The sequence below is a fragment of the Borostomias antarcticus genome (assembly GCF_949987555.1).
Source record: "Borostomias antarcticus genome assembly, chromosome: 10".
In the NCBI taxonomy this organism is placed as follows: Eukaryota; Metazoa; Chordata; class Actinopteri; order Stomiiformes; family Stomiidae; genus Borostomias; species Borostomias antarcticus.
In genome coordinates, this window is record NC_140243.1 from 7,129,437 (window position 1) to 7,154,142 (window position 24,706).

The following is a 24,706-nucleotide window of genomic DNA, read 5'->3' on the forward strand; positions in this document are numbered from 1 at the left end:
TAAAGCTTTCAGAAAATAACTCTTTATACAAATGTATATACAATTAGCTCAATAGTTTTGGCCAGCTATCAAGTAGAACAAGGCAAACTTTAACAAAATGCGTTTCATTAAATCAAGCATTATAACTATATCCGACATCCATTGCAATAGAGAAATATCTCCCTTAGATTGAACAGATCCACAATAAAATGTAACTGTGCACCATGTTATTCAAGGTGGTAAAACAAGCAGGAAACATGACAGGCAGAACCCCTACTGTACACCATCATCACCACCATTACAACACTTTGGGTCAAGAGCAGTTCAGTGACTACGTCAGACAGGAGACCATCGACGACTCCAACGTGAATACTTCAGACACATGGCGAGAGGATGCAGAGCGCTCATTCAGAAGAACAGTTACACAGTAGTTTTAATCACAAGTTAACATAGAAGCTACAGCAGTAAAATTCACCAATCCAACGGGCATTATAACACTTTTCTCTGACAGAAAATTCTTGAAATGTATACAATCAATACTGGCTTGTGCCAGCTATCAAATACATTGAACTTAACTATACTCAACCGTAACAGAGCTATAGTCCATTATATACCAAGATACACCTTTGCTATGGCCCTTAACAAAAAAGCCCCCCCCTCCCCCCCGAAATGTTTCATTTACAGTCATGCTTAAACATCGGAATGGATTATGAACACTTTATAAAAATAAAAAAAAGACTTGAAGCAATCTCAAAATTCTTTGCATTTCTTAAGTGCTCTGTCTCAAGAAATTTGAAAGCATAAAAAGTTCATTTGCTTAACACCATTTAGGCCTATCTTTTATCTAGCGTGCAGTTTATCAAAGCTATCATGAAAAACCACTAAAAGGAAGTAAGTGCATTTTTATTTGCGCTATGTACTTTGCTCGAAAGGGCTATCGGAGCTTAGGGACCAGAGCACTTTGAAGTGAAATGTTCCTCGGATTTGAAATTTTGCCACTGGGGAGACGGGAGGCGTATGACATCATCAGAGCGAGACAGAACGTGCCCTCTGCCCTCATTCGCCCTCCTCCTTGATGCGCTGCTGTTTGTTGCGGCGGGAATCCAGGTCGAAGGAGAAGTCGGACCAGTCGTCGCGCTGCGGGAAGGAGATGGTCTGGCGTAAGGTGAAGCGGACGGCGTCGATGACGCGCTCGCCGCGGGCCTCGGAGGAGCCCACGCTGACGGTGGACGCCCCGCTGGTGGTGCGCAGGATGTGTGGGGGGGGGGAGAACTCCATGCTCTGTCTGTGCTCCATGATGCCCTTCCAGATGACGTGCTGGAACTCGACGGGGATCTTGAGCCGGGACAGGTCCTGTGGACGGACATCACAGAAGTGCAGCGTTAAGTCCTCGCTCAGGGCAGCGGCGGCAGCAGCAGCGGCTGCCCTTCCCCTCTCTAACCCCACAGATGACTTGCGTGAGATAGGCAAGGCCTCACCTCCATGCTATAGTTCTCAATCTGGTAGATGTTGGTCAGGCCCTGTGCTGTGAAGTAGTCCAAGCAGGCGGCACAGCCCAGACGCAGAAGGAAGCTGCAGTGGTGGAGGAGAGAGTTAAGGGTTAGCGGGCGCTGCAGAAAGACTACGTCATGCTCATCACTGTAAATGATTTATTTATGTTCAATTGATGTTGATTCTGCCCTCCGTCTGGTCTGTGACGCGACAGGCGATTGATCCGAGCGCAGAGACCATTGTTTAAAGTCACAATCCGCAGTTGGCGCAACGCAGCCCCGCCTGTGTTTACTGACGGAGCTTTTGAGAGCGAGCGCTGTTGCTGTCGTCCAGAGGGCGTCCGTTGTCACCGCGCTACCGCCGTCGGCCGGCACGTCACGCCAACTGCGGACTATGACTTTAATTCAAACTAGTGCTGGTGTCCAGGCTAAAGGTAGAGCCTTCTATTAATAGATCCATGGGTAGAGCGCACAGCCGCGCCAGGTACCTGGAGATGCTGCTGTCCATGGGGTACGGCGGCGGGGGGGTGCAGTGGGAGGAGGGAACCATGGGTAACTGAGACTGCAGGCCGTGCGTGGGGCTCAGCGCGGTCATGTCGGCGTTCATGGGGATGTGTGCCCCCATCATAGGAGTCACTGGGGGGAGGGGGGGGACACAAGCAGCCACCGTGAGCATCTCTTCACTTCTCTGACATGATGGAATATGAACAGAACATTCCAAGGTGGTGGTGGTGGCGGTGGCGGTTGTGGTAGTCGTTACGGTGGTGGTGGTGTTGGTGATGATGGCTGTGGTGGTAATAGTGATGGTGGTGGTGGTAGTGGTGGGGGAGTGGTGGTAGTAGTAGTGGGTGTGGTGTTGGTTGTGGTAGTGATGGGTGGTAGTGGTGGTTGTGGTGGTGCTAGTGTAGGGCCCTATGAAATCTGTTTCATTTTTTTCTCAAATTCAGTTTTATTTTTTCCAAAATGCAATTTTTTCTATTTCAATTTTTCTGAATTCAGCGTTTTAAAATTTACCTTAATTGTTATCATCAGAAAGAGGTGAAAATAATGTAAATTAGTAATGCAACACAATATTCCTTTTTTATCAAGGCCATTGCCTCAGTACAGAGTTCTACTACTGTAGGCTACCTCTTTCATTAAAGTGATGGAAGAATCTAGGCAATTGGTAAATGCAGAATAGCCAACCTATGGAACACCCCTATGAGCTCCCTGAGTTTCCCATCTATCACCATTGAAGTGGCCTACATGATTGTCAGCTTATGTTGAGCTCGGGGAGTGCTAGGAGTGCAGCTGTTACCGGTGTCTCTGTGTTGGGGCATAGCCTATTAGCCTGCTTGGCCATCATTGTGTTGGTTTTTTAAAACACATTGAATTCATTTTTCTTGTATCAGCGCCCAGGTTAATAAAAAACAACAACTCTGATTTGTAAAATACTGAGCATGTAATCAATATAAGACGACGGATGCTATGAACCTGCTCTCATTCACTCCCTCGCCCACCAGGCAGCGAGTGACAGCCTCGCAAGAGCAGCGCTTTCAGACTTCACTTGTCACAGAGCGTGAGTCTAGAGCAGCCCTCAGGCTTCTTTCACTTTTTAAACTTAACAGAAGCAGTTGTGAGTACGCTAACATGTCCTTGTATGTTTAATGTCCACAATATTCCTCATTTTACAGTTGATTACATTTTTATTATCTAATTCTGCGATTACGTCTTCAATTTGCACCTCACAGAAATCATAGTGCCCTAGTAGTGATGGTGGTGGTGGTAGTGGTGATGGTAGTTGTGGTGGTACTGTAGTGATGGTTGTGGTAGTGATGGTGATGGTAGTTGTGGTGGTACTGTAGTGATGGTTGTGGTAGTGGTGGTGATTGTGGTAGTGGTGGTAGTGTTGGTGGTGGTAGTGGTGGTGGTAGTGGTACAGTAGTGATGGTGGTGGTGCTGGAAGTGGTAGTGATGGTAGTGGTGGTGGTAGTGGTGGTGGTAGTGGTAGTTGTGGTAGTTGATGGTGGGGGTAGTGATGGTGGAAGTGATGGTAGTGATGGTTGTGGTAGTGGTGGTAGTGATGGTGGTAGTGATGGTTGTGGTGGTAGTGGTAGTGGTGGTGGTTGTGGTAGTGATGGTAGTGATGGTGGTTGTGGTAGTGATGGTTGTTGTGGGGGTGGTAGTGATGGTTGTTGTGGGGGTGGTAGTGATGGTTGTTGTGGGGGTGGTAGTGATGGTTGTTGTGGGGGTGGTAGTGATGGTTGTGGTGGTGGTTGTGGTAGTGATGGTTGTTGTGGGGGTGGTAGTGATGGTTGTGGTGGTGGTTGTGGTAGTGATGGTTGTTGTGGGGGTGGTAGTGATGGTTGTGGTGGTGGTTGTGGTAGTGATGGTTGTTGTGGGGGTGGTAGTGATGGTTGTGGTGGTGGTTGTGGTAGTGATGGTTGTTGTGGGGGTGGTAGTGATGGTTGTAGTGGTGGTTGTGGTAGTGATGGTTGTTGTGGGGGTGGTAGTGATGGTTGTGGTGGTAGTGATGGCAGGGAAGTGGTGCTGTTGGTCTGTCTCTGCTGGTTGTTACTCAACGGGACAGACAATGCATGAGAACAGAAGCTGCGGGTCCGGAGAGGAGGCCGATCCCACAGGGATCACGTTCTCTGGGAGGAGGAAGCGTCCTGCTAGGGGCTGTGTGGTGTACGGTTTACGGTGGCTCCCGCACGCCCAGACACGCCCCGCTGTTCTGACGCGTGTCATACGATAGGCCCGGAGGGGGCGGATGGGGGGGGACCAGGCCTCAGACAGACAGACAGACAGGGGCAGAAACAAATAGGGCACACTTACTGTCAGTCAGGCCGACGGACATGCTGGAAGGGGTGAGTGTGTTGCGCTGCTGGGGGTTGATCAGCTGGCTGACAGAGGGCAGCTTGTTGATTTTGCCATGGGGGGGGGAGCTGGAGCCGAACGAGGGTTGGGGAGGCATGGAGCTCCTGGGGCAGAGAGGAGGATAGACGCCGTTACTCTCATCTCCCCTCAGATCCCATCTTTAAAGACAAAAATAAGCCTGGCAGTTAGTCACGGTCACAGAGACACAACAACAACAATAATAACAAAGACATCATTATCAGAAAATAGTCATGCAGTATGTTTTTACAATACTTTTTACATAATAATATCTCAACTACGACTGTGTACTCCCTTCATAACTTCTGAAATAGGACATATTTATAACAGTCATTAGTTTAAGGAAGAGACTGTTTGGGTCATTTTTGCTGGTTTTAAAGTACAGTAGCTGTAGTTACTCAAAACTGTAAAAATGTATCTAACATCCCTGGAAATAACCTACAGAATGCCACAGAATTCTTATGTCTTCCACAACACGTTCAGCAGTCTGAGCTAACACTGTGTGTTGCATATCAGTTGTAGACCTAGTACATTCCAGTGTGCCCAACTATGATATACAGTGACTGGGATATTTCTTAGCTTCGGTTCCTTGTTCCTTGTTTAGAGCCCCTGAACCCAAAAGAAGTGATGAAGAACTGATAAAGAGGAAAACAGAAAAGAGGGAAGTTCAAAGCAGAGAAAACATTTATTGAATACTGACAGACAAAAGTGCAACCACCATGTATCACAACAACAATCTGTCTCAAACAGAGTGTTCACAAAAGCAACTTCTCAATAGAATCTGCTCTGTCCATATACAGTATATGCATACATTTGTCATTTTCTCTCAGTTCTATCTAAGGCCAAAAATATTCTTCAGGCAATCACAAAAAAAAAAAATCAAAATAGATCGAAAAATCAAACAAACTGTCCTGCAGTGACACTTTTATAAAACATGACCAGCATCATTAAACGGTATCTCAATTATAAAGTCCCCTTACAAATCCATACAGATAACTGAGGTCTGAGTCCAGCTCCAGAGACAAAAGAAATGAGTTAAGTACGCCTAGACAAGTCCCCTAGAACAACACTAGTAAGTACGCCTAGACAAGTCCCCTAGAACAACACTAGTGCTTGGTTCCTGGCCACCTTCAGCCTTTAACGCTGAAGGGGTCAGAAGAGAGGCAGTTACAGTACTATACATGTGCTACAGTACTATACATGTGCTACAGTACTATACATGTACTACAGTATTATACATGTACTACAGTACTATACATGTACTACAGTATTATACATGTACTACAGTACTATACATGTACTACAGTACTACATGTGCTACAGTACTATACATGTACTACAGTACTATAATGTACTACAGTATTATACATGTACTACAGTACTATACATGTACTACAGTATTATACATGTACTACAGTACTATACATGTACTACAGTACTACATGTGCTACAGTACTATACATGTACTACAGTACTATACATGTACTACAGTATTATACATGTACTACAGTACTATACATGTACTACAGTATTATACATGTACTACAGTACTATACATGTACTACAGTACTACATGTGCTACAGTACTATACATGTACTACAGTACTATACATGTACTACAGTACTATACATGTGCAACGCCCTCGGTGCAACACAAGCAGGTGGACTTGAAGCTGAATCCAACATGGAGATGACTGAGGCCTGTCTAAACCACTCCTGGCCTTCCCTATGGTGACCGCCATCATCATCATCATCAAACGTACAGTAATAATATGCTACCAAAGAGGCTTTTCTGATTAATAAAGTCAGGCATGCAGACACCTCTTAATTCATTAGACTTACACTTACAATCATAAGTGTGTTAATGAACGTGGGCTGGGCGTAGTCTGGTGATAAGTCCAATGAAACGGAGAGGTTCTATTTCATGATTGTGCAGCAGCAGCGAATTCTTCCTCTGCTTAAGAGAATGTGAGAGTTTACACCTCAGAGCAGGATTACAGCAGAAGAGAGGATGTGGGGAGGTAGGGAGAGACGGGGGGAGACGCAGAGAGAGGGAGCGCAGGAGAGAAGTAGCAGGGGAGATGGGGGAGGAGAAAGGGAGGTAGGGGGAGGGCCCAGTGGGGTCTGAGGAGGAGGAATGTGAGGCAGCATCTCAGGAAGAACTGCAGCGTCTTCTCTGCTCTCCCACCACGGGTTCCAGCAGCTCGCTACGAAGACGGGCTTTTAGCAGACTGCAGGAAGGAAGCAGAGAGAAGACAGACAGAGAGAGAGAAAGAGAGAGAGAGAGAGGGCAGAAATAAGGGCTGGATTTGGAGTAGGAACCCAGAGAAGACCCAAAGTCCTTAGTGCTGAACGGGGAAGAGACATGTGAAACATAAGACTAGAAACGTGAGAAAAAAATGTGTTAGAGAAAAACGGAGGAAAGGGTTAATTAGTTAAACAGAGAAGAAGAATGAGAGGAACAGCACACAATAGGATATCTGTTTGAAAACCCCCAGGGGCTACATATCAGTGTATCCTCCTGTGCTTATTTAAACATCCACAAGGTGGCACTGTTTGACAATAGAAAAGCCCTATTTCACAAGAGAAAGAGAGCACTTTTGCAAGAAGAAAAAAAAGACAGAGACACTCTCTTAAAAGGTGGCAAGAACCTTTATTTCATCAAGCTGTACGAAGATCACTGTGAGGGTTAAGAATACAGATGAAGGAACAGGAGGAATCGAAGAAGATAACCGGACAGGCATGCAGGTAAGAATGGATGAGATGAGGATGAGAACAAAGAAACTACAGAGGCCTGAGAAAGGTCTGTCTACTCGCACAACTAACCAAATTACAGAAGCTAGAACAGATGTGTCCTGAGGCAAAAGCAAGCCTTCAAATGGAGATTTGTTGACTTCGCAATTGTTTTTGGCTTCACCACACAGTATTCAAAATGAGGTTCAGTTCTAAAATGGATGCCAACTATTGCAGAATGAAAAGTTAATTGAGCCTGAATGTCCCAATAGCTTACATCATTTTCTGGCAACAGCATTCACCCGCCAGAGGCCCCGGGGAGAGAAGTACCTGGATACACCTCATTCACCCGCTCATCTTTGAAGAGCAAAATGCATTACCTCACTGTAAAGTCTGCCTGTCGGTTTCTTAATGAGAAACCAGAACGTAAGCAGTAATTATCACTGGGCGTCGCAGTGTCAAACTACCATTTACAGAGTTACCACGTTTTCTCCCCCAGCTTATAAAGAGGGGGCGAGAAACCGTGTAGAGGGAGTCGTTGCAGCAAACTATGTTGGAGAAAAAATGTCCTGAATCAGTTTTTTGTTTTTTTGCCAGTGGGAAGTGAGCCAGGCAGGCTGCTGATCCTGGCCAGGCACCTCAGAGAAGTACCCTCCAGTCTCTGGGGGCTTCGCCTGTCTGTCCCTCTAGCTTCCACACAACATTTGTCACCGTTCATCTGGCTTGGCTAACGTCCACCTACGCTGGGAGGGAGGAGGAGCTAGGAAACGCACAATGCAAGGTTCACCCTCCGGGGGGCGCTAGCGGGGCGCAAGCGTAGTGAGAACTCAACACTCTTCTTAGTAACCACTCAGTTAGAACTTAGTTATTCTTATTAACCATAGAGCACAGTTCCATTCACGTAAAACAGGCCTTCTCTCGTTATTGAACTGGCTAAGCAGCCTTACACAGCCAACGCCATGCAGCAGTCCGATACCAAGCCATCATGCTTGGCTGAGGTAACACACAATCAACAAAAACAAAAGAACAATAGTGTCTATACGGAGCACCTCTGTTTTCATACTAAAGTCATTCTAAGTCAGAACAAACAAACAATCCAAGTTAGCTGGAGTTAGAAAAGATAAGGAGGTGAGAGAGCGTTGGTTAAGAGGAGACAGCAACGAGGAACCGAGCGATTCTGAGCTGAGGGTGGACCTTGCTGGTGCTGTCCATAGATGAGTCTACTACTACCGGTGGAGACAGCTCCAGGTTGGCTCCAGGTAAACCTGTCTGTCTGTCTGTCTGTCTGTCTGTCTGTCTGACTGACTGACTGACTGTGAGGTACTCACTGTTTCTGCAGGAGGTTCTGCTGCTGCTGCCTGTACGACTCAATAGTGTGCTGGGGCAGAAACTGCATGAGCTCCAGAGACTCTTTGATTTTCACCAAAATCTCATAGATTTCACGGCCTTTAATCTGTCAGGGAGAGAGAGAGAGAGACAGGAGTCAGCTGGCGGTACATACATCAGCTCTGTGTGTAATGTCCATTCCCTGGGATAATCCCAGGGAGAGAGAGAATGTGAAAGAGAGACACAGAGAGAGAGAGAGAGAGAGAGAGAGAGAGAGGAAAAACAGAGTGCGAAAGAGAGAGAGAAAGAGAGAGATGGAGAGCGACAGACAGAGAGAAACAGTGTGAAAAAGAGATGGAGAGTGAGAAACAGCGTGAGAGAAAGAGAAAGATGGAGAGAGAGAGAACTAGATGGACAAGAGAGGGAGGGTGAAAGAGAAGATGTAGACACTCACAGGCAGACAGAAGACTTCCTCGTCTGTGGATCTTCTCTTCTTGATGGAGGACATCTGGATGCCCTGGGAGGCCTGGCGGAAGGCTGGGGGGAGGAGGGGAGAGGACGCGGTCACTAACGAGAGAGGACACGGTCACTAACGAGAGAGGACGCGGTCACTAACGAGAGAGGACACGGTCACTAATGAGAGAGGACAAGGTCACTAATGAGAGAGGACAAGGTCACTAACGAGAGAGGACAAGGTCACTAACGAGAGAGGACGCGGTCACTAACGAGAGAGGACACGGTCACTAATGAGAGAGGACAAGGTCACTAATGAGAGAGGACAAGGTCACTAACGAGAGAGGACAAGGTCACTAACGAGAGAGGACAAGGTCACTAACGAGAGAGGACAATGTCACTAACGAGAGAGGACATGGTCACTAACGAGAGAGGACATGGTCACTAACGAGAGAGAACAAGGTAATTAACGAGAGAGGACACCGTCAATAATGAGAAAGGACATGGTCACTAACGAGAGAGGACACGGTCACTAACGAGAGAGGTCACGGTCACTAATGAGAGAGGACAAGGTCACTAACGAGAGAGGACACGGTCACTAGCGAGAGAGGACAAGGTCACTAATGAGAGAGGACACGGTCACTAACGAGAGAGGACAAGGTCACTAACGAGAGAGGACACGGTCACTAACGAGAGAGGACAAGGTCACTAACGAGAGAGGACACGGTCACTAACGAGAGAGGACAAGGTCACTAACGAGAGAGGACAAGGTCACTAATGAGAGACCCTCTCACAGAGGAGCTCAGCTCCAGCAAGCACAGGGTGGAAGAACAAGCAGAGGGCAGGAGGGAACATGCAGTGTGTGTCTGTATTGGTGTGTGTGTGTGTGTGTGTGTGTGATCGTAAAGGAGCGTGTGAGAAGGGATTCGCAGCCAGAAGTCAGACCACCACCGACAGCCTCCACCAGCGCTACTTACGGCGCTTCGTACCGTCACTGGTCTTTGTGCCGTCGGTCACGTGCTGCTTGCGGATGCTGTCCTCGTCCGCCTTGCGATCCCGGCCCGGGCAAGCGCAGATCCTGGCCTCGAAGCAGCGGCGGCCCAGGACCTGACCACTGGGGGGCGACAGAGAGACACAGGCGGGCAGGCAGCAGCGGGTCAGTAACACAGAGGACGGAACAGAACGGCGATCATATGGAAATCCCGACTTCGCTGGTGCGGCGGGGGACTCACTCTCTGGTCTCCAGGGTGACGATGATGAGGATGGGCCGCCGGTTCATGCCGCCCACGCAGCTGGAGTTACACATGAAGTTGTACAGGATGGTGGTGAACTCCGTGCCGACCTGGCGGAGACAGTAAACACAGCGGCGGTCAGACGGGGGGGGGGGGGGACACTGACAGGCTGTACGGGACCCGACCGCTCCAGATGATGGAGGGGTGTCTGGGGTCTCGGGCTGCCGGGCGACGTGCTGTGCTGAGGTGTGCTGAGGTGTGGCGGGCGGAGGGGAGGGGGGGCGGGGGGGGGGGGCTCTTATTGGGACAGCAGCTGCCGGAGTGTCAGGGTTTGACAGGCCGGGAGTGATGGAGGGCGTGCGAGCGTGGGGGGCTGTGAGGGGGCGTGACGAGCTAAGACGTGAGGGCAGCCGGGTTCAGGGTGGCGGGGTGGGGGCTGTCTGTCACCAGGGGGTGGAGGAGGAGCTGGGGGGAGGGTGTTGGTGACATGGGGTGATGTGCTGGTGACAGGGATGGGGGGAGGGGGGCGGCACTCACCTGAGGGGGCTCGTAGGGCACCAGCACGCTCTGGCGCCCCGTGATGGAGTCCTCCAAGTACTGGGCGTGGCTGTTCCCCTCCACACGAATCAGGTGGCTGGGCGGAGCTATCTGACCTGTTGACAAGAACAGCACACGCAGCACAGTTATCAAACATCCAAGTACTGGTCTACAGAAATTAGAGCATGAGTTGTTTGATGTTTTTTTGGGGGGGAAGGGGGGGTCAGGAAGACGGTACTGACCGTCGTTGAACTCGCGGCTCAGTTCGTGGTTGGGGCAGCGCTTGACCACCTCGGTGACGTGCTCCGCCTTCTTGTAGACGGGCATGGCCCTGATGACGGCGCCCTGCGGGGGGTTGGTCAGGACCTTGATCTGGATCGGACACGTCTTGGCGATCTGACAGTAGAGCTTCTTCAGCTCCGTGGAGTACTGCTCAGACAGAGAGGAGAGGAGAGGAGAGGGGCGAGGGTTACGCTCCTGTAATCAACCGACGGAATCACGCACAGACCTTTGAGATGGCCGGGCAGTACGTTGAGAATGGAGCAATGGAGCATCACGAGCGTCGCCTTAAGATGGACACCACCAGACAAGAGGAAACCTGGGAGGCCCAAAACCAGCTGGCACAGAACTGTGACCCAGGAGCTGGAAAAGATGAACCTGTCACGGGGAGAGGCGCAATATGCTTCCACGGACTGAGAGAGACCTCATTGAAGCCTTATGTCCCATAGCAGATGAAGAGGAGTCAGTAAGTAATCAACCAACGGCATGATCCCCTGCCAACAGGCATCGTAACTGGCTGCTGGGAACAGGAACCACAGAGAAATACATACGCTAGTATTCTTAATTGTCTTCTCAACTGAGAAAATGAACATCTGCACAAAAGTAGTCTCATTAGCCCAAACAACCAACACACCTTGGTCTTCGAAACTAGAGTCACATTTAATAGGATGAAGGGCTCCTGCAACACCTGGTGCCTGGACTAGAGCACTTCTGTTTTCCCCTGGAGCAGAAACAAGCCAGGCCTGTGATTATGACCCACATAAACACACACACACACGCGCGCGCGCACAAACACACACACACGCATGCAAACACACACACACAGTTGATCAGAGGGCTTGGTGCTCGGGGTGTGTGTATGCGACACACCTAGCTGAGCTCTGTTGGTGAGCCCCTGGGCCTTTCAGAAGATAGGAGGGCCATTAAACGCCCCCCCCCCCCCCTTCCAGGAGCAATTACGCTGGCCCTCTCTTTCATCTACCAGAAGACTACACACTGTGCTGCCGTCTGCTGGCCAACACAGACACCCACACAGGTTGCCAACGTGCCAGTGTGGGTTGGATGGTGGAGTAATATCCTCTGTGGGTTGGATGGTGGAGTAATATCCTCTGTGGGTCGGACGGTAGAGTAATCCTCTTCACGGTCGGCGCCTTGCTGACTGAGCCGCAGCGGTCGGACTGGGCTGCGCTGCTGACCGCTGGGAACGCCGCCGGTTTCATCACAGGAGGAAAGGCCTCGAGTCACCCGACGGTGACGGATGCGCCTCTTATCCGAGGTCGACGCTCGATGTTTCCTTCCCTTCGCCCGAAAGCTGGCTCGCTTTCCGAGCACCGTTCCAAAAGAAGCCACAAGCAACGGATAAGACTTTGCTTCCTGGCACCGGGAGAACGGGGAGCCCAGAACGAACGCCGTGAAAAGGAGAAGAAGAAGAAGAGTGAATTGCTTTCTCCCAGCCATTACTCAACTGTGTCAACAAACTATTGACTCTGGTGCTGGGTAGGCACAGGCCTAAATCCCTCATGTGCAAAAGACATGGAAAAACACAAGGCAGAATGAAGAAAACATAGTGAAAATCGCCCAGGGCTGAGATGTAGAACAATGTAACATTAAATTCCTTCTCTATTGAGTCTTGTTCCAGTGGAAGGAGCCCATCCCAGCAGCTGTCTGTGGCTGTGCTGACTTTTAATATTACACAAGCTTGTTGGCAGGGATGCCTCCTCTGCACCAATCCACACACAGCACACCCTTCCCTTTCATCAGGACGCGCACACACACACACACACACACACACACACAAACCACCAACACACATGCATGGTGCACACACATGCATGCACAAAAACACACAAACCACCAACACACACATGCACACATACTCTCACACACACACACACACACACAAAACCACCAACACACACACATATGCACACAGACACACATACAGTACTGTATATGGAGTGACCTGGTAATGGCGTTAACCAAAATCTGCAACTAACTCGGGACACTCGGGACACTCCACACACACACACGCACACGCACGCACACACACACAAATACACACGCACGCACACACACACACACACACACACACACACACACACACACACACACACACACACACACACAGCACTCTTCAGTTCTGAACCAGAACTGATCAGCTATTAGAAATAATGAGAGGTCCTGTCATCTTAAGATTCACAATCACTCTTACTTGATATCTGTGCTCAATACTACAGTTGTCCACACAGATGTCATAGATGATCTAGATGAGTACAAATTCAGCTTTGGGGGCATGTATGACGACACAATGATTGAGATGTTCCTAGCTTGGAAGCAAAGCAGCATTCTGAAAGGTCCTCTTAAAAAACACACACACGCACAAGATGAATCGGCGTGGCTGCCTCCTTGCTCCCAACCTGATACTCCCCGTACGCCCCTGTCACTCAAATAAATGAGGTGGGGAAGAGAGAGGGAAGGAGGGGGGGAGAGCGGGGGGGGGAGGGGAGAGAGAAAAAGAAAGAGAGAAAGGGAGGGGGGAAGGAGGAGGAGAGAGAAAAAAAAAGAGAGGGAGAGAGAGGGGAGAGAGAGTGAGAGAAAGCAAGAGAGAGAGGGGGAGAGAGCAAGAAAGAGAGAAAAAGAGAGAGAGAGAAAGAGAGGGGGCGAGAGAGTGGAAAAAAGAGAGAAAGGAGGGTGGGGAGAGAAAGGGGGGGATGATAAATGTCATAGGGGGAGGTATGGAGGTAGGGAGGGAGATGCCTGTGAAAAATTGCACGACTCCTTTTATTTAGCTGAGGGCCAAAACAAATCAAAGTAGAGGATCCTCAGTGCCAGCTCCGGAGGGCCAGCCAGGATCCACACAGAACAGAAGGTGCTTTCAGACTGCTGACAATGCATCCTATAGTTTCACACTCTATAGATCAACAAAAAACCGGCACGCACACACACACGCAGGCACACACACACACGCACGCACGCACGCACGCACGCACGCACGCACACACACACACACACACACACACACACACACACACACACACACTTCTGGTGCCAGCCAGAGAACCATCCCAGCCCTCGAGCCACAAACTTTTGAGCAGGTCGGGGGCCGTGTTTGCCGAGCGCTGAGGAACGGGAGCAGAACGGGAGCAGTGATTGGCTCACAGCAGGCTGGGCGGAGGAGGCCAGCCAGGTGACTGATGGGATTCAGGCGTCTCACACAGGGCGAGGTCCACAGGTGTTAACATGTAATTATGAGCCATTCACTGGTCACAATGTGAATTACACAGCCAGAGGAACACGCAAGCGCACACAATGCTGCTTAATCACCTTAATTTGAAAGCACACTGTTAACGGTTTGGGGAGGACCAGGGTAGCGTGACGCGTTGTTCTCCGCCGGTGGAGGAGGCCGGACCCTCTACAGTATATAGAATATACAATACTATATCCATATACAATACTCTCTACAGTAGTTAGCTCAGATATGCTGGCTTGACAAGAAGTCACAGGACAGGACAACAGGACAGTACTGAATACAAAGAGATTCTGTGTGTGTGTGTGTGGATAAGTTTTTATTTTTCCATTACCAGCCATCAAATGAAAAGTGGAAACGGAAAGCATCTATGATTCATGTCTTCTGATTCTGATTCTTATATCTGAAAAGCTCCCAAGGTCCCCACCACACCTAACAACGTCAGTACACCCCGCCTGTCCAGCACACGACGTTACCGTCTGCTTCCATCTGCTGCTGCTCAAAAGAGCCAGAGTATCTCAGCCGACACCCTGCGGTATCTCAAGGGGCTCCAGAGTCCGACGCCATGTTACACAGAGAAGCCGTGGTTGTTTGCGTTCACATTTGAAGGTGAACATGCATGTGCTCTGCTCTCACTCTCTTCCAGATGAGGCGCTTCGACGCACAAAACACACACACGCACGCACGCACACACACACACACACACTTCCACAGCAACGCGGGTCTCGACAGGCCCACAGCTGTAACGTTCCTTTCACGGTGACAGGCGCTGCGGGCGCAGGCAGCAGTCATGTCCTGACAGACCCTGGGTCTGAACAAGCGCTGTTTGGCGCCTCTGGTCTTGTCCTCTTCATACCTGACATGTAGAATCATGCCCTGAGCTTCTCCCAAACCTGTCCGATTCCAGGGGAAAAAATGCAAAATACTTTTTTTTCCTCGTTTCGTTCTCTCCTTCCTCTCCATGGGAGGATAAACACCTGCTTCTCCGGGAGGCGAAATGATAGAGAAGAATTGAGGAGGGAGAAATCTCTCCAGTCTAAAATCACAATCCTCTCAAAACCTCCCCTCACAGTCTCCTGCCGTCTTTCATCGCGTTTCCCAATCCCTCTCTCTGGATGGGATGTTGGCATTTCCTGTCTTTCTGCGATGGTGGCACAGACCAGGCGTTCGGCCGACACCTGGCGAGAGATGGCGGGGGACGGAGGTGTACTCAAGTGACTCCATGTTTATATAGCAGGCCCTGTTAAGGTGACCTGAGATAAGCATCTGTCACTCCAGGGATTAGCCTCATCTTCACCTGGCTACACCATCCCAATCCCCTCGCTGGTTGCCACTCTGTCAGCTACCTTGGAAAGAATGTACTTTAGGCCTACTATTACAACGGAGAATGTTATGTTATGTCGAGACGACTCCAGTTTCCATGGAGTCGACCCTCCTTCGGTGATATCACAATTTCAGGATTAGGCCTACGGTTTCCTCAGATTAAAAAAAAGTTGGTGTTTTATTTTTCCTGCTCTGTGGGATTAAATTACACGGTTTGAAGATGAGATCCCCGGCTGAGAAGAAAGGTGACAGGCTTTTGCGTAATTACACTGGTTTTCCCCTGCGCCTTCCACAGACGCCCTGAGCACTGCCAAAGCGTTTCCCTTCCACGCTTTTAACACGTCTGCTGTTTTCACGTGTCGCACAAAGGCTGGCTGTGAGCGCGAGGAGCGGTTCAAACAAAGGGCTCTGAGAGCCGGAGGGGGGTAATGTTGACGGTATTATTGGTATTATTGGATGTTCAACCTTCAATCACAATGACTTTATGTGTGAGGTCTTCGCCAGTTTATGCTGATCTCCCTATGGTGACAGACTAATGAGGCGCCTTTGAATCACATCCAATCCACCTCTTTCTTCTCTCTCTCTCTCTTTTCTCTCTATAACTGTGCTATAACTGTTACGTGGCACAGGTAATCTTCTACTGTTCTAAGGAATAAAAACACAAAGCACATAATAAACCGGTTTTAAATTTGGCCTTCTTTAAGTCCCCTCATTGAGTAATCATTTCCCTATCGCAAAATCTTTTCAGCTCTGGCTTTTTCTTCTTCTTCTTTTTTTCCCTGCGTCTATCCCTGCTATATTTTCCCCAGCTGTAGGTTCCAGGGCTGGCGTCTCTGTGACGGGCGAGTCCTGACAGGCTCCTTGACACAAACAAGTCTCGGCCCCATCTCGGGAGGCGTGGGACGAGCCCGCAGATGTTCCAGGGGCAAGCTGCGTCTTGCCTCCTTTCGTTGGAACACTCTTCTCTTTGAGCGTTCGAGGGACCTCCTCCTCCCGCGGCGCAATGCGAGTCTCTGCTGCCTTTTGTCGTCGTCTTGTGTCGTCGAGCTTAACTCCCTCCAAAAGACAGAGCTCAGCCCCAGAGAGCACGGGGTTCAGCGGAGAGGCACACGGTATTTACACAAGTATTATCTACAGGCCCTCAATCCATTACAGTAATCCCCTCCCCGCCATGCTCTAAAACCATGACACTCCTCCTCTCTGAACACGGCCTGGTGGCAGGCAATACACCAGACAAACTCTACCGCTGTCCAACCTTACAATGAGGCCCCCAGTAGGTCACAATGACTGCCTTATTGGTGACACTCCATTAGTATAGCAGAGGGCGGGGGGGGGGAGGAACAGAGCTGGATAGCTAGCTCTATACACACACTCACAGGCATTTCTTTCACCACAAGATGAAGAAGAAGTTCATCATCGCAGACGTTTTCAGATAAGAGACCCAGGGGGGGGCGGGGGGGTGGGGGGGGGGGGGGGCGGTCAGTGCTGGGAAATGTTGACGTGCAGCTCTTATGTGCGTGCGTGTGTCACGGGCGTCCCTCCTCGCAGACAGGAAGAGGTTAAGGTGTGGGGTTCGGGGATTAGGCGTGTCTCCATAAGAACAGTCATCAAAAAGCACAGGTACACACTGCACTAATTCCCCCCTGCGGAGAATCCCACAGGCCTTCAAAAAAGACGGGCATTAACAGATCAGATGCATGGGCAGGGTTAAAGCCGCTGTGGTGACGTCTGCGCTGGCTGCCCGCCAAGGGCCCATCAGCCCAGCGACGGGGCCATTCCGCCTGGATTAGGACGGCTTAGGGGCCAGATCCTCTGCTCTCCGATCAGATGGAGGGGCCTGAGTCAGACTGAGGCCACACCCACACCGCCGTCACAACTCTCTCTGTCTGATTAGGGTGCCTGTGTTACCGCCGTTCTCTCGCTGAGGTATTATGGGATGTCTCGCCACCTACCATTAACCCAATTGTAAGTTATGAATGAGAGAAAATCTGTGTCATCATGGCTAACAATAACTGCAAAGTGTATAAACCTTTGCTGTGTGCATGGCACGGCTGAATGCAAGTTGCACGATAATTCAGACTTGATCACCTACACCTACATGAGGCCTATCGTTGGGTTAATAAGCCCAAACACCAGAGTCATTCCCCTTAATCCCCCAAATTGAAGTCAAACTAACCCAACTAGCAAACCCATCTTGCATCAGGGCATAGGAGAGTGTAAACACCCTGTCCTTCTCCTGGTGTGGTGTGTTTACGGCTGCTGGCGAGTCCTGAACCAGTCCAAGCTCAGGGGCGTGGCCAGTCCTTCTTTGCACACAATTGCACATCTTGACAGACACTTTTGTTTTTTGGACTGCGCAAATGAGAGGGATGAGCGAGGCGTTGTGGGAATTGGGTAAATGTCACTATCCCACACTCTGGGTGAGCCAATGAGCACGGTGAGATCGCCCTAAATACGCCCTGTCGTCCCGCCTGTTCACCCTGACTGCGTTACAGTGGAATTTGATGGAATGAGCCCCACAGGTTTTTCCAGACTCCTCTGCCAAGTCTGGAACTGATGGCTTGCTGAGTATAATGGCAAAACATCTATACGTGCACCAGAACGACTTGGCACATGACAGATCTGTCTACATAGCTCTGACTGGAAATCAAGGTCTCCCAACAGAGAGGAGCCGTTGAAGCCGGCCTACACAAACCGAAACAATCGACATGAGTATGAACCCCCCCCCCCCATGAAAAACACCAACGCCACGCACACCGGGCCTGGCCGACAACTCCCTCTGCCGGTGGCACGCGCACCGACGTTTAGCAGCGCCGACCGGCAGGCGGGCACTTTGATTGGATTATTTGCGACGGCGCTGCGTGTCGCAGGCTGCGGAGGCCGGCGCCTGCGCTGCGCAGGAGATCAGTAAACACAGAGGACAGGTGAGGCTCTGATGCAACAGCTGTCCTTTAGCCCCGTCACCTATAATGACACAGCAAGCAGAGCTGGTTGTGTCGGCTTACTGAGCCATAACACAGTTGCATATAGCATGCACACACGCGCACACACACACACACACGCACACACACACAGATCTAGACTGCTTCGTTAGACCTGTTTTCTTCTATGAGCAACAACATACTGAAGTTCAGTTGATGATGACCTGAGGTGTGTATGAGGTGGAGACTAGCGGGTAGTCAGGCGGATGGGGGGAGAACACGTTTTGATGTTTTTGAATGAATCCTCTTTGCCCGCTGGAAGATACAACGCTTCTAAATGGATGCAAAGACTGTGCTTACAGACATATAATAGAGCTGTAAATATGGATGCAAAGACTGCGTTTACAAAGATATGATTGTGTAAATAAAGTGTGAGAGAACAATAGGCATTGTGCAACATGCTGACTATGTAGTTGACGCTTACAGTATGTGGTAAGAGTATGTAGCCTAACACCCTGCTGGTTTCAAAGTGTCTCTCCCTACAGAGACTGAGCTGTAAAGGTGAGAGTCTGAGGGAAAAGGCCTGAGGTTCACTATGTGCTACTAAGGGATTTTTTTTTTCCCCACCAGGTGTAATTGTGTAACAGCGGACATTTTAGACAGTGTGTGTACATCACTAAACGGCCTGAGGGACAGATCGTCTCGATGTTATCGTAGGGACACATCTCCTAAACCTGAACCCCAGGAAAATGCCATGATATTGTATGATGACCCCCCAGTACTGTAGGTGATCCAGCTGGCCCATAAATCTATGACTCAACATCTGCTTATCGAGCTCATAAACTCACAGTTTGTCCTCAGGCACATAGACCTGTATGTTAGACTCAGGCTATGTCATGAGGGCTTTACGATTCCCTACCAAGCCCAAGCCATTAGGGTTTTACAATTCCCTACCAAGCTCTGTTCGCATAATGCTCATCCAGTGTTTAATCGAAAATGTGAAACCCTGTTGAGAGGCTTAAAACATGACGTGTGACCGAATGCGGCTGTCCTACCGTCCAGGTGGCGGACTTGGCCGTGCTGGACTGCTGGAAGGACACGTCGAAGGTGTGTGGTCCGGCGTAGTCTGTGTTGGAGGGGATGGCCGGGGAGGGAGACAGGGCGTCGAAGGTGGAGCTGGGCTGGGCGTAGGGGGAGGGGGCCGTCACGCTGTTCTGCGCATGGTCGTTGTTGTAGGGGCTGGTGGAGGTGGAGCCGCCATTTTGGATGTTCTGATCCATGCTGTTCAGGAGCCCCAGGTTTGTGTACTGTGACTGGGGAGGGAGAGAGAGAGAGAGAGAGAGAGAGAGAGAGAGAGAGAGAGAGAGAGAGAGGGAGAGAGAGAGACGGGAAAGATGAGGGAAAACATCAACAAAAGAATGTCTCGTCTACCAATGACTCATAACAGGAGAATGATACAGTGTTTCAGTCTGGAAGCATAGATATACACGCATAATTCAAGGTGGAAGATTAGGGTGATAAATTTATTAGTCTAAAGCATTCTGGGGACACAGACCTCTTTGTGTCACATACTGAGGAATGTTTGAGGACATTAATCTAACGTGACTGTTGACTGGATAAGAGAGAGGTCGATCAAAGTGTCAGTATGACTGAGAGGCCGGCCTTCAGGCAGACAGCACTACTTTATTTCTACTTTTCTAGTAGCTTGTGTTGTCTTACAAGAGCTAATGCTTGACAAACTCTTGTATTTGAATAAGGTAAGGTGAGAGGGGTCAGGTCCTCAACTGAGTGAAAGGTCACTGAGGTCAGTATACTGTATCAATATGGAGGGCTGGGCTGTGTGTGATCATCTACTGCATGAGATTATTAGCAAACTTACAACATATCAGCAAACATCCACTTACATTTTAAGAATGATTTATTCAAGCGATTACTGAACTCAATGCTATGAGACTTGCATTCAGTATGTTCAGTTTTCACATTCAGCATTTCACATTCAGTTGTCAGAAATGCTCTACCCGTTCCTGTGAATTAGATCAAAGTCTAGTTGAAAACATGAGAGTCCCTCTCACAGCCATGAACATTTCCAGCAAACAGAAAGTATCAGAAACCCCTCCTCTTATCTTCACGGTCTACTTCCATTCCTGAAAACGACACCAGACACGCCATGCCTCCTGATTTTGATGACTCCGGGTGATTTAACGAGCAGAGCACAGCGCTTGGCGAAAACCGGCTTTTCTTTCAAAGTTAGGTGAGTCACAGTTAGGGTCCTTGGTGTCAGAGCCAAACCCACTGTCTTCCCTGCCGTCCAGACAGGAAGAGAGGAGTTTAAAATGTCCGCCTCTGGAGAGGAGGGAGAATGCGCCTGGACCTTAGCCAGCCCCTTCCTGCCCCGGTCGGTGGGCCCTTCGCTCCATTCCGTTCCATTTATAAACGGCACATTCCTGGACTAGGTGCCATGGCTGTGTGGCCATTAATCTGTTTCGGAGGCCCCTTGTTTATTTCAGGCACGGTCAGCCACAGCTGTCCAGCTCACGCCCATCGCCAGGTGCTCCTCTGAGTGCCAGGTGACACTACATTACTACACTACACACTACACACTACATATTCCTTCTCATCTCAAGACACGTATGACAACTCACGGTGAATCATTTAGCACATCTACAGAGCTATACGCACACACACAAAAACACACACACATACACACACACACACACACGCACGCACGCACACACACACACACACACACACACACACACACACACACACACACACACACACACACACACACACACACACAGCACCTGAGAGAGGTCAACTGTGGCCGACCTCAGCATACCTCCGCAGAAAGCGCCACAGGGTACTCTGCTTTGTGTTGCTTTTGGATAAGGGTCAGCGTTTGTGTGTGCCACGAGTCTACTCACCCCCCCGGAAACAATGACACTGGGGCTTTTAAGGACCTGTCTGGGGGAACAATGCGCCAGGCAGGCAGGTGTGGGAAGATGAGTGTATTGTGAATGGAACTCACACACACACACACACACACACACACACACACACACACACACACACACACACACAGGAAAGATAACTCCACACGGGTGCATATCCCTGCAGCCTCTACGAGGGGAGGGGCTCTGTCAGACACACGCTCCCTCACAATGGAGTGATTAGAGCATTATGGAGCCCTTCAGACTGGGAGGGCCGTAGAGCTGGCCGCCGTGTCTGATCTCTGACAGGAGACACTGGAGGGGGCGGGGGGCTTCCCCGGCCTGGCTGCGCCTGATTGGCCTCCAATGCGAACCACTCAAGCTTGTTATTCCTCTGTTTTAATTTGAGGCGTAGACACGGAGGTGCGTGGAAGATGAGGTTTAAGAAGCTTGGTTCAACTGAGAAGAATCTACCCAGACGTGACAAATACCCTCAAAGAGGCAGTAAAACCAAACAACGTCAGAGCTCTCCCCCCAAGACTTACGCAATAACCATACAGCACAGAAAGTCTTCAATAACAGGAAACCGTACAGGTAACGCACTGCTGTGACGCAGCACTTCCTGTTTAGACAGTCACTTCCCGCGCGCGATGAGTCAGAGCCTGTGCTATCACTTAACCAGGGGTCTGTAGGGCTGTTGTGTAATAAACGCCTCCCTCTCCAACACAGCTGTACTGGCGCTCTCTCAGTCAATCACACACTGCCTCCTCCTCCTCCTCCTCCTGTCTGATGCTGGTGTCTGCTGACGTGGACGTGACAGGCTCTCGTTATTGTGGTCGAATGTTGGACTCTACTGGAGAGGCTGCCGCCGGCCAGCGACCACAGACCGTACTTCAAAGCCAGCCGTGAGACGCCGAGCGCGCGTGGGATGTTAAGTCCTTCAGCGGTCTGCTCCCTCCTCTTATCACGCGGGGTGAATTTAGAGATCAAGGACGCAGAGCGAGGCACAGATCAAGGGGGGGGAGGAGGGAATTCCACAACGGCGAAACGTTCAGCCCAACTCACCAGTCTTGAGTGTTTAATTGAGTGGAAGCTGCCCGGATGAGGAGGAGGGGGGGAGGGGGGGGGTTCTGAAGCTCTTCGTCTTTATCAGATCTTATTCCACTGTAATACAGCAGCCGTTTAATAGCCACTTTAGCTGCTCTTAAAAATACCTCTCTTTAATAGCCAGCTCAGGGCGCAGGCCCTATGGGATGTCAGGATGCTAAGCAGAGTAACACGGTAAATCAACTAGGCCTGACATCCACGCCAGCCATAAAGCCGGTGAGAGGTTGTGTGTGTTCCCAAGCCTCCCAGCATTGCTTTGTCTACGGCAGACGCTGGGGTAAGCAGAACAGGCCCCATGGGAAAAAGAGAAGGTTGACCTTCAGAGCGATAGCCTGTTGATTCCGTTGGAGGAATCTCGATTATGCCAAGTGCATGTCTGGGAGGTCTGGAATACAAATGGCAGCCCATCACCCAAAGGTCATTATCGATGCTGGAATCTAAATTGAGTGTTTGGTATCGTTTGGTTTGGCATATTATCATATGAACATATCACATACTTTGAATTGTCTGAATTCCATTTGCTGCCAGTTCACAGATGAGGTTTGGGGACTGGCGTGCGTAACTGTGGGGACGGTCGGCGGCGTGAGAACGGTGATGCCTGGTCGATTGATAAATCTACAGAACATGCCATCTCCCTCCTCCTCCTCTGGGTGGCGTCACCAAAGGGGCGTGTGGGGATAATTGATCAAGCCGGGTCTTTGAACTGCCAATAAATGGCAGGAACCAGAGCAGATCTGGCCTGAGGGAGGAATAGCTCCCATTCCTCTGTCTCCGGTGACCTGGTCTGTGTACCCTGGGCCGGCCTGAAACAGCATCTGGGGCTGGGGTGGGGCGGGGTGACGAGTGACCACAGGGGAGGGAGCTCCATTAACATCACCGCTGGGGGAGGGGTGTCGGTGGAGCGGGGGGGGTGGGGGGGGGGGTGAGGGTGGGGGGCTATCTGCACCTCATACCTGCTGGGGTGGGCAGAGCAGGTGATTGCATCTACATCAACACATCATTAAAGCAATTACGACCCCTTCAATAAACAACAGCGCCTGGCCGGCTGCATTCTGATGGCTCCCCAGAGAGACTGGAGTGGGCGGAGGGGTTACCTGATACCTCTCGCTCAGGGGGGGGGGGGGGGGTCAGGTGGACACCACTCAGGGACCCCCATGCTCAGGAGCTTAAAGACAGTGACCTGACACACCTGCTATCAGCCTGGCCAATCTGCAACCTGCAATCTGAGAGACCATCACAGTTCTTTGGACAGAATGGCATGTTTGATGACAAGATAGAAAATCTTTAACTTTTCACCTTTTTTCTGTGATTCTGTGGTGGAAGGTGGAATACCTCCACTTCAAAAGAAAATGGACACGGTCTACAATAACGCCTCTTTTAACAGCCGAACATTTCAGAGTCAAAGCTGAGTGTGTAAAAACAAAGCTGAACACCAGCGGATATCTGACCCCCCCGGTTCTGATCGCTTAGGGAAGGGGGCTCAGGGGAAACACTTGGTTGCCCTCAGCTCAGGGACTGAGGAGTGTGTTGACAGCAGCCCTGTCCCAGGCCAGCAAGGCAGGGAAGAACCAAGACTCACCACCAGCTGACAGCTGAATGGTGGAGCTCTGGACAACAAACAGACAAATCTGTCTGCTTCTACACTAAGCATCTATCTAAGAAGGAAACGGGAAGCATTCAAAATGTAGGGGCCGACATTGGATTGTCTTAAGAGAATAAACAAATTAATTTTACAGTAATCTTAAGTAATCTTGCTCTGTTCAGTGATATGGCCAGACAGTTCAAAATGACAAAGCAGGTCTGGGCCTATATGATGAGCACATTCAAAAAATGTTGAAGTTATCAAATTCACACAGGAAGAAATAAAGCAATGCAAGAAGCCATGAACAAAAACCCATGTCATGTAAACCTGTAGTAGCAGGTAGGCCGAGAGCAGGATTGTGTGCCATTTCGTCTTCAGTGCACTTTTTTCAAATCAAAACCTCTCGTTCATGCAAATAAAACTGCAGTCAATCCCCAGCGTGTACACTGGAGAAACTTGGGAAACACACACTGTTTCTACACTACGACACACGATGGCCTAAACATGGTCAGTTCCTAACAATAATACCACTTTACAGTTTTACTGTAAGCGTGCGAAAACCGAGTCAAGTTAAATCACAGCAGCCACAGCGACTCATGGCCTAACGCCAGGATAGACAGCGGCCATTTCATAACGCTGTCCCATTCGAGAAAACAGACCAGGTGTTTACATTCCCCCCCCACACACACA

The 24,706-nt window shown here is 49.9% G+C and overlaps 1 protein-coding gene across 6 annotated transcripts in view; it reads right to left on the reverse strand.

Annotated features, from left to right (window-relative positions):
• Positions 1 to 1,035: 1,035 nt before the first annotated feature.
• Positions 1,036 to 24,706, reverse strand: part of tp63 (tumor protein p63) — a gene marked incomplete at both ends in the record, with an annotated part of 38,019 nt that continues 14,348 nt past the window's right edge. For 2 of the 6 annotated variants that reach the window (XM_084445140.1, XM_084445143.1), the window contains 11 exons: positions 1,036 to 1,332; positions 1,458 to 1,551; positions 1,958 to 2,105; positions 4,287 to 4,432; positions 8,408 to 8,532; positions 8,860 to 8,942; positions 9,848 to 9,972; positions 10,091 to 10,200; positions 10,628 to 10,743; positions 10,870 to 11,056; positions 19,453 to 19,710. In XM_084445140.1, the coding sequence (XP_084301266.1) occupies positions 1,036 to 1,332; positions 1,458 to 1,551; positions 1,958 to 2,105; positions 4,287 to 4,432; positions 8,408 to 8,532; positions 8,860 to 8,942; positions 9,848 to 9,972; positions 10,091 to 10,200; positions 10,628 to 10,743; positions 10,870 to 11,056; positions 19,453 to 19,710 (1,689 nt within the window). Of the gene's footprint in view, positions 1,333 to 1,457; positions 1,552 to 1,957; positions 2,148 to 4,286; positions 4,487 to 8,407; positions 8,533 to 8,859; positions 8,943 to 9,835; positions 9,973 to 10,090; positions 10,201 to 10,627; positions 10,744 to 10,869; positions 11,057 to 19,452; positions 19,711 to 24,706 lie in introns of all 6 variants that reach the window. The other 4 variants (XM_084445139.1, XM_084445142.1, XM_084445138.1 and 1 more) reach the window with 3 other exon arrangements.